The 15202-nt window shown below is 45.9% G+C and overlaps 1 protein-coding gene across 1 annotated transcript in view; it reads right to left on the bottom strand.

Annotated features, from left to right (window-relative positions):
• MYO5B (myosin VB) overlaps positions 1–15202 on the bottom strand; it is a 316975-nt gene that overhangs the window by 124276 nt on the left and 177497 nt on the right. The window contains exons 15-16 of the mRNA XM_011929181.1: positions 8509–8661; positions 7519–7616 (exon numbers count right to left, since the gene is read on the bottom strand). Of these exons, the coding sequence (XP_011784571.1) occupies positions 7519–7616; positions 8509–8661 (251 nt within the window). The remainder of the gene's footprint in view (positions 1–7518; positions 7617–8508; positions 8662–15202) is intronic.

Here is a 15202-nt window from a genome sequence, read left to right as displayed (position 1 = left end):
GCTACCTGACTTCAAACTATACTACAAGGCTACAGTAACCAAAACAGCATGGTACTGGTACCAAAACAGAGATATAGACCAGTGAAACAGAACAGAGCCTTCAGAAATAATACCACACATCTACAACCATCTGATCTTTGACAAACCTGACAAAAACAAGAAACGGGGAAAGGATTCTCTATTTAATAAATGGTGCTGGGAAAATTGGCTAGCCATATGTAGAAAGCTGAAACTGGATCCCTTCCTTACACATTATACAAAAATTAATTCAAGATGGATTAAAGACTTAAATGTTCGACCTAAAACCATAAAAACTCTAGAAAAAACCTAGGCAATACCATTCAGGACATAGGCATGGGCAAGGACTTCATGTCTAAAACACCAAAAGCAATGGCAACAAAAGCCAGAATTGACAAATGGGATCTAATTAAACTAAAGAGCTTCTGCACAGCAAAAGAAACTACCATCAGAGTGAACAGGCAACCTACAGAATGGGAGAAAATTTTTGCAATCTACCCATCTGACAAAGGGCTGATATCCAGAATCTACAAAGAACTCAAACAAATTTACAAGAAAAAAACAAACAACCCCATCAAAAAGTGGGCAAAGGATATGAACAGACATTTCTCAAAAGAAGACATTTATGCAGCCAACAGACACATGAAAAAATGCTCATCATCACTGGCCATCAGAGAAATGCAAATCAAACCCACAATGAGATACCGTCTCACACCAGTTAGAATGGCAATCATTAAATAGTCAGGAAACAACAGATGCTGGAGGGGATGTGGAGAAATAGGAACACTTTGACACTATTGGTGGGACTGTAAACTGGTTCAACCATTGTGGAAGATAGTGTGGCAATTCCTCAAGGATTTGGTAGTAGAAATACCATTTGACTCAGCCATCCCATTACTGGGTATATACCCCAAGGATTATAAATCATGCTTCTATAAAGACACATGCACACATATGTTTACTGCGGCACTATTCACAATAGCAAAGACTTGGAACCAATCCAAATGTCCACCAGTGACAGACTAGATTAAGAAAATGTGGCACATATATACCATGGAATACTATGCAGCCATAAAAAAGGATGAGTTGATGTCATTTGTAGGGACATGGATGCTGTTAGAAACCATCATTCTCAGTAAACTATAGCAAGAACAGAAAACCAAACACCACATGTTCTCACTCATAGGTGGATGTGGAGAAATAGGAACACTTTGACACTATTGGTGGGACTGTAAACTGGTTCAACCATTGTGGAAGATAGTGTGGCAATTCCTCAAGGATTTGGTAGTAGAAATACCATTTGACTCAGCCATCCCATTACTGGGTATATACCCCAAGGATTATAAATCATGCTTCTATAAAGACACATGCACACATATGTTTACTGCGGCACTATTCACAATAGCAAAGACTTGGAACCAATCCAAATGTCCACCAGTGACAGACTAGATTAAGAAAATGTGGCACATATATACCATGGAATACTATGCAGCCATAAAAAAGGATGAGTTGATGTCATTTGTAGGGACATGGATGCTGTTAGAAACCATCATTCTCAGTAAACTATAGCAAGAACAGAAAACCAAACACCACATGTTCTCACTCATAGGTGGGAATTGAGCAATGAGAACACTTGGACACAGGAAGGGGAACATCACACACTGGGGCCTGTTGTGCATTACGGGGAGCGGGAAGGGATAGCATTAGGAGATATATCTAATGTAAATGACGAGTTAATGGGTGCAGCACATATATGTATACATATGAAACAACCCAGCACATTGTGCACATGTACCCTAGAACATAAAGCATAATTTTAAAAAAATGCCGAACGAAGCCAGAGCAATTGTCTGAGGTTCTTAAACACAAATTATAAAAACTAATAAGAAGGGCCGGGCATAGTGGCTCACGCCTGTAATCCCAGCACTTTGGGAGGCCGAGGCGGGCAGACCATGAGGTCAGGAGATCGAGACCATCCTTGCTAACATGGTGAAACCCCGTCTCTACTAAAAATGTAAAAAAATTAGCCAGGTGTGGTGGTGGACGCCTGTAGTCCCAGCTACTCGGGAGGCTGAGGCAGGAGAACAGAGTGAACCCAGGAGGCAGAGGTTGCACTGAGCCGAGATGGCGCCACTGCACTCCAGCCTGGGTGACAGAGCAAGACTCCATCTTGAGAAAAACAACAACAACAACAACAACTAATAAGAAAAAAAGAGAAGCCAGAGAGCAAGACATCACTGTTTTCTAGGGTAAGCAGGGAGTCTTCATTGAGAAATAATTAAGGCAACCTAGAATTAATCACTATTTTTAATTTGCTAAGATTACTGCCCCACTCCATGAGAAGGGATGAGGAACAAATGCTCCCTTTCCTTCTGACTGTCCTGCAGCTCAGCTGGAGCCAAGAGCCATGCTTCTTTTCCTCCTTTTACTCTGGGACATGGTGCTTGATAGATGGTGCCCTGGGGTCGCCTGGGCTCAGTGCGCACTTGGCAATGGAAAACAGTGGGCATTTTCCAAGCAACTGATAACTGCAAGATGCCACCTCACCCCAGGCAACACTCTGCATTGCACATCAGCCCTGGGTCTCATCCCATGAGACACCCACGCTCTCCCCTCCAGGCTGTGCTCACTGTGGCTTTGTTGTTCCCCTCTGCCCTCCTGGGCCCCACCTTCTTTCTACACCCAGCTCCTCCATAAAATCTTCCCGACTCTTTCAACTCCAAAAGTCCATGGCACTGAGTACGTGAGGCACAATGGAGCATCAATTTACACAGCTCTGAACAAAACAGTTCCTTCAGAAGACTTCATCTTTTTAACTAGAGCACAACCCCCTAGTGCAAGGGTCTTACAGAACAGGAGGGAATATGTGCTGAGCACTTCAATGTCTGCCCACCCTCTCGCTCCCATGCCCCCTGTGGTTGCTTTGCCACAAGAGGAAGCACAGTTCCAGGATCCAAGGGGGTTTTCATCACCAGGGGCAGCAATGACCAGAGTCATTAGCAGCTGCTCGGCTGCCCGTGACTGCGAGTGATCAGAAGCCTTTGGACTGCAGGCTCCCCTGCTCACAGGCTCTCACTGCTAAAGCTGTCAGCTGGGCCCTGCATCATGAAGGCAGAGCAGACACCCCTGTGCTTTGGAAAAGGCATCCTGTGATCTGCAGACCACCTCCCCAGGTGCTCTGCCCCTGCCCACAGCAGCCGTGTTCCCCAGGTCAGCCACCAGCTTCTTTCCTCTGCTCAGCATGACCACGGGGTCAAGTTCAGTGCATTGCACACACCAGGGATGGCAGCGTGCTCAGGAGCATCTGGGGCCCTTAGGTCCCACGTGAGCTATGGAACCAGCTGGGGGTCCCTTCTTCTTCCAGGACCTCCTACTGTTCCCTCATGGTATTAATAAAGTGAGCAGAAGCTCATTGAGAACCCCATTGTTCCTTAAAAGTACTGCTCCTCCTCCCCATCTGTCCCTTCCCAGTTTCTGCTCAGGTATCCCCACATCATGCTTCTTGACCTCCAGCATCCCAGTTCAGTCCTGTCGAAGGCCCAGGCAATGGCTCACTGAGTGCTGGTCCCCCCAGCCCCCACAGCCCAGCATGAGTTCTTGAGGGCAGGGTTGTGGGCCTCGGTTTTCTCTTGGAGTCCCCACACATCGTGCCTAAAGCTGGTGGCCAGAAGGCACCTGGCACAGAGTTTTTGAACTCAGCCTTAACATTCTTCCCTCTTCATGACCAGCTCAGCAAATCCCCTCCCTTCCCCACACCTGTACTGTCCTCCTGTGATGGCAACACTGCTTTCCCCTGTGGTCTGGGACAAAGAACTCCATGTGGCCTCCGCTCTGCCACTGACAGCTAGTGTTACTTTGGGCAAGACAGTCTCCCTGTACCTCATTTTCCTCATTTACTCAGCGAGAACTCAACATATCTGCCCAACCATAAAGCAGTGGTGGCTGTAATGACTATGTTACCAAAAAAAAAAAAAAAGAATGCTTTTAGAAAAAGCTAAAAGACACTATACAAAGAAGATACTGCCATCATCTTTCCCTGTTCACATACCCCAAGGGGATATGTGAGGCCAGCTGGCCTTCTGTACTTCCTCTCCCCAACAGTAAAGAAAATCCACCATCAAATGCATCTCTCAATCCGCCTCACTGCATTCACTATTAGATGACTGGGAATGGAAAACCAGCCCTCTTTCTATTAAATCTTGGAGGACCATAGCAAGGACAATTAACATAGAAAAATCACCAAAGATATAGGAGGTCACAGTGCTGAACCTGAAGTTCATGCTTTCCTCTCCCAATAGGATTACCAGACCCTGGAGCCTGCTGGATGTAAAGAGAGAATCCCACGGTGTTAGAACCGGGTCCTACCTCCACAATCGCCCACCATGGAATCGATTTCTCCACGGGCTGCAAGCTCCCTACCTGCTTCCCCAGGCTCAGCAGCCTCCTACAGCCACATCTCAGAACTCTGAGACTCTGAAACCTGGACTGGCCTTCAGAAAACCAATGACCAGGCCCTCCACTAAGCGTTCCCAGGTTATGACACCTGCCCCAGGCTACTGCTGCTTTAGATACTTCATCTCTCTCTTGCCTCTGCCCTGTCAGCACTTTCACAGAGCCACTGACAGCCACTTCTGTGGCATGGCCAGCTACTCATGACAGACAATTCCTTAAGCATGGGGGACATGTCTTATTGTCATTCCACCTGTTCTAGCCCAGTGCCTAGTAAGAGGTATGATAGATGTTTCTTGAATGAAGAAAGCAGAAGAAAAAGACTTTAGTATAGGCCATGCTATCAAAGCATTTAATGTGGGACAGGAATTCTCAACTGGAGGCAATTTTGTTCCCAAGGGAATGTTTGGCAATGTCTAAAAACATTTTTAGCTGTCACAATGGTGGGATGCTTATAGCATCTAGTGAGTAGAGGCCAAGGATGCTCCCCAACATCCTGTGATGCACAGGATAGCACCCCTTGCCCCAACAAAGACTTCTCTGATCCAATATGTCAATGCTGCTGAGGCCGAGCAACTCTGATTACAGGAAATGGATGGAGAGACACAGAAACTTCCTTCTAGGATGATGTAACTAATAACTGTCATCATATACACTTTTATACTCTTATGAATAATTCCTATTCAAATTCTTTCATCAGGGTATTTATTTATATATATATTTTGAGAGACAGTCTTGCTCTGTCACCCAGACTGGAGTGCAGTGATATAATCATAGCTCACTGCAGCCTCAAACTCCTGGGCTCAAGCAATTCTCCTGCCTCAGCCTCTGGAGTAGCTGGGATTATAGGCATGGACTACCAAGCCCAGCTAATTCTAAAATATTTTGTAGAGGTTGGGTCTCGCTATATTGCCCAGGCCACTCTCAAACTCCTTGCCTCAAGTGATCCTCCTGCCTTGGCCTCTCAAAGCACTGCCATTACAGGCATGAGTCACCACACCAGGTCCTCACCAGAATTAACAGGTAAGGAAATGAGACACAGAGAGTAAAAGACTAGCTTGCAATTGGCCATATCAGCAGTGAGCTCAAACTAGAATCCAGGTTTCATGACATGGTCAGTATTCCTCCCCCCTTCTCCTTGTATTGGGAGAAAGATTTTGGTTCTGAAGGCAAGCGTGAGTCTTAGAAAAATGGGACCTCAGGACTAGAAAGTCCCTGGTGTCTTCTCTCATTTGAGAGGGGAGACCCAGCAGAGTATCTGTCCCACAGCAGGGCCACACTCTGATGAGGAAAGGGCCCAAGGCCACAGCTGGTCTGGCCCAGCTGGTATAGAGCCCTCATCTCCTCTCCCCTGGACCCGGCACACTGCTCTGCCCTTCACACAGAATCTGAGTCTTTCACACACGCTACGCTTCTAACAGCCTCTTCTCTTCTGGAGTCTGCCAGTAAACAGAGCCACCCGGGGGAATTCCTAAGCATGTCTCAGAGACTTGGAGGAAGGGAAGAGCAAGCAAGCAGCATACTGCAAAGAAAACTGATAACATTCTGTCTCCTTAACCTTTTCCACACAGAGCCCATCTGAATGGAAGCCAAGCTTTATTAAATGACAGGAGTGTAGAATGCAGTTCAGATACTCGGTCTGAGAGCCAAAATTGCCAAAGTAAGTTATTTCACAGAAAGAAATTATACTAGGCCCGAAACAGAAATCATGGGGGAGGAAAGATGGGAATAAGGTGCTTAAAAAATTTAAAAATACATCTCATCTGGCCAGAGGGAACAGCATGAGTGAAGGCCCAGAGTAATAGCAGAAGAGGCTGCAGAGCTGAGTAAGAGGCTGTCTTTTAAAGGTTTAAGGTAGTATATCAGGCAAGAAAAGAGGATCCGGAACAAGCTGAATAAGGAAGAGAAAAGGGAGACCAGGGTGAAGAACTTGCAGGGAGACTTCATGGGACTTTGACATCTGTTAGACTGGGAAGTGAAGGAGACGGAAGAATCAAGGGTTAAACCATGCTATATGGTGGCCACTAGCACCGCTGGGTATCCAAAATTAATTAAAATGAAATAAAATTCAGAATTCAGTTCCTCACTCCCACTAGGCATGTTTCAAGCACTCAATAGCCACATGTGACAAGCGTTATGATAAGGCAGATGACACGCTGGATAAGGCAGATGACAGCACATACCCATCCTCACAGGGACTCCCCCTGCACAGCAGGTTAGAGAGACTCTCAGGCTTCTAGTCTGGGAGATGAGGCCTGGTGGGTGGAGGAGATATCAGGAAATGTTATGCCTCTTACTGCAACAGAGACCAATGAAAGAGGAACCATTCTTGGGGGGTGGCAGGAGATGAAGAGTGTGGTCTCAGACATGCTGAAGGCAAGGTGGATAATGAAGCTGTAGTAGCCTTGCACAAACACTTGTCTGGAATTTAGTAGAAACCAAGATGTACAAAGCTCATTAAGAGTTCTACAGATTAGGGTGAGGTCAGCCACAGGAGCATGGACAGAACTGGAACAAAGTTTCAAGGTCAAGGTAGAAGCAAAAGTTGGATCAGAGTAGGTTGAGGAGTGAGGAAAAGGGGAGCAAATGTGGATAATTCTGGAAGCTCAGCAGCAGAGGGTAATGTGAGAAACAGCACCATGTTCATGTTCTGTTGTTCGACATATAATGTGAAGTCTTGATTCTTCGACACAAGAAAAGCCTTTCCTGACCACTCCAGCAACCTTTCCAAGTCTGAATTTAACACTTGCTGTGAGATGTACTCATGGCTACATTTAACATTCTCTATTTGATTCACATTCCTGACCACCACTGTAAGCTGCATGGGATTGGGGAACTCCATTTTTTCTCATGAGACCTCCTGGACAGCAGACAGGTGGCACTCAGTAAGTGTTTGTCAGCCTGTCTGCTGCATGTAAGCTGCCTGGGGAGTGTAAGTCCAGTTAGTCATCATGCTGAAGGCCACAGATCCCCAGGCAAGGCCTGGCCCACCCTGTTCCACCTGAACCTCTAAGGCTGGGCTGGACAGGCTAATGCCCAGCAGGCACTTACTGAAAGGGGAGCTTCTCATCATTGGGCTTGATGCAGCGGACGTAGTGAGGGGTCGTGGCATTCAGGGTCTCCATGAGCAGATGCAGGGAGGTACGGAACTAGAGAGACAAAAGCCAGTGCTTGGTTATTTTTAACAAGTTGTGGATGTATGAGAAAGAAAAACTCATATATGGGTGGTGGTAGTTATTGTTACTATTATATTATTAATCCAGAAGGATGGGAGAAATTTCAGAGACCTGGGGTAAGATTCCAACTCTGATGCTGCTATCTTGGCTGTGACCAAAATCAAGTCCTTCCTATTTAAGGGTTCCTCAAATTACACGGGGGAGAGACTATCTCCTAATGTGCCTAACTCCCTGTGCTGTGGATCAAATAAGATGAAAGGTGGGCAAATACTGTATGAGAGATTTGCTCACTGTGCACTGGAAGCCTGCTCTTCCTAAACCTGAGGGCCTGGGGCCCTGACACCTGATGCCCAGGCATCCTGGAAATAATCTGTTACACTAAATGTCCAGAATGGCAAATTCATAGGAATAAATGTTAGGTGGTGGCTGCCAGGGACTTGGCAAGCATTCTCTTCTCTCCAGAGACATATTGGGCAGAACAGCCACAGAGACCCCACAGCAGGAGAAGTTGCTTTTGGTCTCCTGATCCACAGCTTCCTTAAGCCTCCTCTCTAACCTATACATTCCAGGCCCTCCTGTCTCCCACACTGGGTGTCTGTGGCCCTGCGGCACAGCCCCACCACAGGTGTTAACATACTTATGGAAGCTACGGTCGGCCCCTTCCCTCCTCCCTCTGTTAGTTCCCTGTGGTGAAGGCTTTGGAGTTTCTTTCTTCTAAGGACACAAGATTGAGCTGCATGGCTGAGGCTACTGACGTCAAGGCCGCTATGATGGCCTCCCTCTCACCCTACCGCCATCCTTCATCTACGGAGAGGCCAGCCCTGCAACGTGTGCCTGGGCCCAGAGCTCTTGGTCTGGGGCTGACCTGGTGGCCAACGGTTTTCTTGTGCTCCTTGTTGGAGGCTTTCATGGGGGGTCTGGCAGAACGGACGCTGATCTTCGAAGATGACCCCTTCCCAGAGGTGGTGGCAGGAACAGGGTCCTTGTCATCATGAAACAAGTCAGCCACTAGTGGGAACTAGAAACAATCACAGAAAGAATGATGGAAATGAGATCTCCTGCACCTTATATGTTTCCTCTCAAAGCTGCTTTTCAATGTATACCTGAGAACTGAAAACACATGTCCACCCCAAAACCCACACACCAACGTGCACAGCAGCGTTACTCTCAAGAGCCACAAAGTAGGAACAACCCAAATATCAACTGACCAATGGATAAACAAATGTGGGACCTCCACACAATGGATTATTCAACATTATGAATGCATTCAACAATATAAAGAAATGACCTCCTGATCCATGCCACAACATGGACACACCTTGAAAAAATTACACCAAGTGAAAGAAGCTAGACACAAATGATCGTATAGTGTGTGATTCCATTTACATGAAATATCCAGGGAACAGAAAGTAGGTTACCGGTTGCCAGGGCTTGGGGGAGAAAGAGGAAGAGGAAGGAGAAGAAGGGAAGAAAGGGAGTGCCTGCTAAGGGGACAGGATTTCTTTATGGAGTAATAAAAACATTCCCAGACTTATAGTAGTGGTGACTGCAGAAATTGGTGAACATACTGAAACACAGTAATTGTGTGCTTCAAAAGGGTGAATTTTATAATGTATGAATGACAATTCAGTTTTTAAATGGTAGGAAAAAAGTAGTTTTCCATACAATCTTACTCAATCTTCGCCTATAAAGATGGGCAGAACTTCATTTCCTTGTGGTGTGGTAGGAGGTGGCTACGCTTTAATACACCTACGTTTAAGCTCTATTTTTCTACATTATTGCATCTTGTCAAGTTAACTTTCCTGATACCTGTTTTCTCATTAGGGATAAGCCTATGCCTGTTACATGGGGTTGTTATGAGTACTAAATAAGAGATTAGTATCTTCATCTGTAACAAGGTGAAGATGCAGGCCTTGAATGAGGCGCTGGTGACAGTCCCAGCCATCAAGACATTCAATCTGACAGAAACACAGTCCTGCCATCATCCCTTGGGGAAGTCAATGCTGGGGCTAGAATAAAGAATTACAAGGCTTTTACCACACTCCTGCAGGGGTGGGGGGAAAAGGCGGGGAAAAGGCGGGGGAAAAGGCGGGGGAAAAGGCGGGGAAAAGGCAGGGGGAAAAGGCGGGGAGAAAGGAACACATAGGCCCCATTCACCAACCCCATTCGCTAACCACTTCCAATCTCAACAGGAGAGAGGCTAAATGCTAGTGCCTCAGATGCTAGGCTCTGCTCCTTCTTGCCTACCCTGTACCCTCTTTAACCCCCATTTAAATGCATGGCTCCCCTCTCCTGCCACTGTGTCTGAACTCCCTAGTCTAGTATCTGAGCACTCCCTGATCGGATCCCACTCACCTCTCTGAGACAATACCTTGCAAAATCATCCAGCTGGTCACGTTGCTGTCCCACAGGCACAATGCTCACTACTCCTGCCACTATACCTTTGCTTACTGTGCTATTCTTACCCCTTTCTCTTCTGTACTTAGCCTGAGAGGCCCCTCTTTCAAGGTTGAACCCTGCCCCTCCTGTGACCCTCTCCCAAAGCATCCATCGCACAGCCCTGTCTGTGTCTCCCACAGGCTCTGTGGTGCCCTGGGATGCCCCCTTACCCCCCACCCCAAGGTCTGTGCTGAATCCTGAGCTCTAAACTTGCCGAGACTTCCCTTCCTCCCAAGAACAAGGGCTGGGGAGAGAACTGAATGAGAGAATCCATGTAAGCATGTAGAATAGTGCCCAGCGTGTAGGGCTCAGACATTATCTAGTTTTACTTTTACTAGGGGTTATATATATGAACAATCTTTTTTTTTTTTTTTTTTTGAAACAGAAAATCTTTTTTTTTTTTTTTTTTTTGAAACAGAGTCTTGCTCTGTTACCAGGCTGGAGTGCAGTGGTGCAACCTCCACTTGCTGAAAGCTCTGCCTCCCAGGTTCAAGCGATTCTCTTGCCTCAGCCTCCTGAGTAGCTGGGACTACAGGTGCACACCATCATGCCCAGCTAATTTTTGTATTTTTAGTAGAGACAGGGTTTCACCATGTTGGCCAGAATGCTCTCCATCTCTTGACCTCGTGATCCGCCCACGCTGGCCTTCCAAAGTGCTGGGATTAAAGGCATGAGCCACCATGCCTGGCCTACATGAATGATCTTTTTAAACCACATAAGTACAGATGCTTAAGAAATTGTATTTTTGATCTGAAGAAACAACATAGAATTTTAGATCTGGAACAACTGTAAAGGTCAACTTTCACCTCCATGTGGCAGGTGAGGATATAGGCGACTGGTGAGAAGGAACCTACCGGAATCCTGCTCCAACCTCTGTTCCCTCCACCGCCAAGCACAATGGTCAGCACCAGCTCTCAAAGGGCTGCTAGTCAAAGGCTGAGCCTGTGCTAGAACCTCGACCTCTGGATGCCCAGGTCAGAGCTTGTTTCAATATATAAATATAGCCTTGTCATTTAAACCCACAATATCAAGGAAGTAGAGATATAAAAAGGCTTGAGACATAGCCTTGACTTTTGAGGTACTTGCAATAACAATTAAATACATAAGATAACACTTTCATGAAACATTTCTCCAGCTGACATCACCTCCTGAGACTCGTAGGAGATTCAGGCTAAGGCAAGCTACCTACTGAAGAGGCAGCATCATCTTCAGGTCCCACATACTAGTGACAGCTCATGCTCTGGTGATGCTCTGCACTGCCGAGACCTTCAATAAATTAAGCTCCAGCCTAATGGAGTATTTACTGAGCACTACAAAGGCTTCATACCAAGAGTATCATGCCAAGAGCTTGGAAAGAAAGAATCACGTAAGAATAGGTATAAAATTCACAAAATAATTCACTATTCTAGGTGTATTCAAAAAGTCCTAGAAGCATATAAAAACAAGGCAATGCATATGAGCTTTTTCACATTACAGTCTACAGTGGGCCCTGGCTCATCTCCCTCCTGCCGTCAGAGATACCTGACAGTACAGAGTCATGATGTCACATTAGCACATTATAGTGTCTAGGCAGAGTAGCAAGATGGTGCTGGTGGCACACTAGAACTGTTCTCAGAACCTGTCAGATTCAGGTGACTTAGCACACTCAAAGGCAGTTTCTGCAACCTTATTAGGTACCTTTGTGCTGGAGTTCCAGGGTGATATGACCAGGGGTATAAAACACATGATGACCATCCCATTCCCATGGGGCTTCTTGCAACCTGATCTCACTTAGGGCAGGCATAAGACCATCAGCAACTACCCAAGTCACGTCCAAGGAGAAACCAGAGAGATGCAGACACTTTGCTAAGTGAACTCCCTTCAGTCTGATGACTCTGGTATTTTTCACATATTAAAGTAACTCATATCACTTCCAAGCCTTTTGGATAAGATCAAGCATAAAGCAACTTGTATGAATTCCATGGATCCAAGGGTTTGTTTTCAACAAGGCTTAGGTCTCACCTTATGCAGGAACACTTCACAATCGCAATGGATCAGTATGAGTGTGCCCACCTGCACATACATACAAGGTTACAATGCCTAATGCTGAAAACAGCACCTAATGCTGGTGAAAATTATAGGCTAATCTTCTACATCAAGCATTTTAAACTAAAAACAAACAAAAAAATTAGTTCCTCTTACCTCATTCGTAGTTATTACAAAGTTCATACATTTCAGAAGTTTCAGTTTTAGAGTCAACAGAAATTAACACAAGTCAGTGTTTTGTTTAGCACAGCACAGGAGCTAGTCTAATGGGTTATAAAGCAATGAAACAACCATGTACATGTGCACCTACATGCACAACCATGCTGGAATCAACATGTGTCAGTTTCACTTTTCCCTTGCACTCCTCATTTCCCACAGACACAGCAACCATTAGAAGCATCCAATTTCCATTTTCCGCCAGAGTGACTTGCATGCAAATAAAAGTTACAGTTCCTTAGTTCCCTGACCTGGGTTCTAAGTTCAGTCTAAAAGCACCAACCAATGATCTTAAGGCCATCTCTGGTGAGCAGCTCAAGCCCATACTCACTGCTGGCTATTCTGTGGCTACAATAGGCTGCTGACACCATGATTAGCATGAGAGAATGCTACCATATTCCTAAGCAAAGCACACCTCGAATCCCTGCCTCAGGGCATGGAAGGGATAACCATGGAAGGAGATAAAGAGACAAATCCCTGCTAAGGATACTGATGATACTGTTGTCAGGCAGGTACCCGGGAGGGTCCCCCAGTGAGATCACTAAGAATGCCCCCAAGTGTTAGCTGCCAACAGGTGACAATTCTGTTCCTATTCTCAGTATCTTTGAAATAAATCTTCCTCCTCTCTTCATGCATGGTATTTCAAAATCATAAATATTGTCTTTTTAGATGGCAAGGTAATTAGTAAGCTGTCAGAAATAAAAACACAATTTAAGATCTCTGGCTAAAATCCATATGCCAACATCCTAAAAAAAGATACTTTTATTAGGTACTCAATTCTATGTGCAGTCAAAGAAGAGAAAGTAAATACTAGGTCACTGACTGTCAAGAAACTAGATTGACTAGTTTGTTCATTCATTCATTCATCCACGCATTAACCCATCAACACTTACTGACTCTCAAATATGCAGCCAATGCTGTGCTAGGGACTGGCAACACAAAAGTGTTATAGAACAAGCCTAGCCTCTTCTATATCATGGAGCTTATGGTCTAGCACGGAAGTAGAATGCTAATGAAAATAACCCACAATTAAAATCATAATGACAAGAAGATGAATATCCTAAAGGAAATAAACAACAAAGATGCAACTGAATCGGGGTCTGGGATGTGGGAAATGAAGAAAGGATTCTCTTAGGGAGGGAAGTCTGAACTGTAGGACATTGGATGGGGAGGACAGCACATTATGGGGTGGAAGTAACGGCACCTATGAAGTAGCTTTGTGTATTTGGGGGGGTTAAGATAAAGTCGGTCAACCTACAATGTACACAGTGAGAAGGAAGTAAGAGGGACCAGCTCATGTACACCTCAGTTAAGAATTCTTATTTTTATCCTAAAAGCAATGGGAAGTCATTAAAGGGTTAAAATAACAGGGGCTAATATTTATTGAGCATGTTAACGATGCCTGACACACATGAACTCCTCCAAGCCTCCCAATTGGTGTAAGCACCATTGCACTCTATTTTACAGATGAGAAACTGAGACTTAGGGCCCAAGATCACAGAGCTGTAAGTAGCAAAGTCAGGATGTGAACCCAGACGGCCTCGCTCCAGAGTCCAAGTAACAATACACCACAGAGTGGCAATGACTAGAACCAGAGATGGCAGTTCTTTCTAAACAGATCCCTGGCTGCAACATAAGGAAGAGCCCATTGCACGTGAAGCCCTGTCCTGGGTGCCTAGAGGAGTCAAGAGAGACCAGGGAGACCAGAAGAGCTTACAACCTAGCAGGGAGCTCAGAAGTAATGAGGTATAGCAGGAAGGGCATGGGACTGGGTCAGGAGACCTGAACTTTAGATATGACCCTGCAACTTGATAGCCGTGTGGCCCATGGCGAACTCTCAGGCTTACTAGATCTTAACTTGCTCATCTATAAAAATGGAAGAGCTGACCAGACGATTCCTTTAAGTCACTCCCTGACCTGGACTCCTGCATTTTCTTATACTCGAATCACTCCATCCCCTGGCTTCTATTCACCAAGCACACAGCTATGTTCAAGCTTCTCTGCTGCTTCAAACCCCTCCCTGCTCAGCCTGTCTCTCCTCTCACTTTACCACCGATTACCTCGAGCAAGGCATCCATAGATGGATATCACCTTCTATACCGCTCCTCCTCAAACCTGCCTCCACCAGATGGCCTCCTCCCCGTGCTGCTGAAATGTGCCTTGAGAGCAACTCCAGTGCTCATCAAGCAATGGCTAGAAGTGGTGTGGTTTCATTTTTGATCCTACTCAACCTCTTCAAAGCCCTCCGCGCCACTGGCCCTCACCTCCTTGTAAAGGTCCCTTCTTGAGATTTAGCAGTTCTGCTTCCTCCAATCTTCTCCCTGCCCAACTCCCTTCCCAGAACCTCCCATGGGGCTTTTTCCTACACTTCCCTCCTTTGCATTGCCATTTTCCAGAGCCTCATCCTCACCACTGACCTCAGTCCCTAGGGACAGTCTCCCCCAGGCCATGGCTCCAACTATCCCTCCCAGATCCTGCCACTCCAGTCTGGATCTTTTCCTGTTACTATAATCCACAATTCCAGCTCGCTCTTCTTCCCTCTAGGTGTTCCACTGGGAACTCCGAATTCAATACAGCCCAAACCACCTTCACCCACTGACTTCCTAGATTTAGGCTAGGATCCTGCCCTTGCCCTACTTCCTATATTTCAATCAAGTTCGCAGCCCTTTTTTTCATTAATGAACAGTCTGCTTCTCCAGCTCAGGACTACTCAGCTCTCTCCTGGATCACTACAGTCACCAAAAGTGTGAGGGTGTACCTCTGGGCACGCCTTTACCCAAACACATTCCACCCAACAGCCAGAGTTTTCTCTGGATGCAAACCTTATCCAGCAGCCGCATGTTAAAGGCCCATTTGTTTGTCCTCACTGTCTATGGCAG

Source organism: Colobus angolensis, unplaced genomic scaffold, assembly GCF_000951035.1.
Source record: "Colobus angolensis palliatus isolate OR3802 unplaced genomic scaffold, Cang.pa_1.0 Scaffold8, whole genome shotgun sequence".
In the NCBI taxonomy this organism is placed as follows: Eukaryota; Metazoa; Chordata; class Mammalia; order Primates; family Cercopithecidae; genus Colobus; species Colobus angolensis.
Note: the sequence above shows the minus strand (reverse complement) of the source record. Positions and strands in the feature narration are given on the sequence as shown.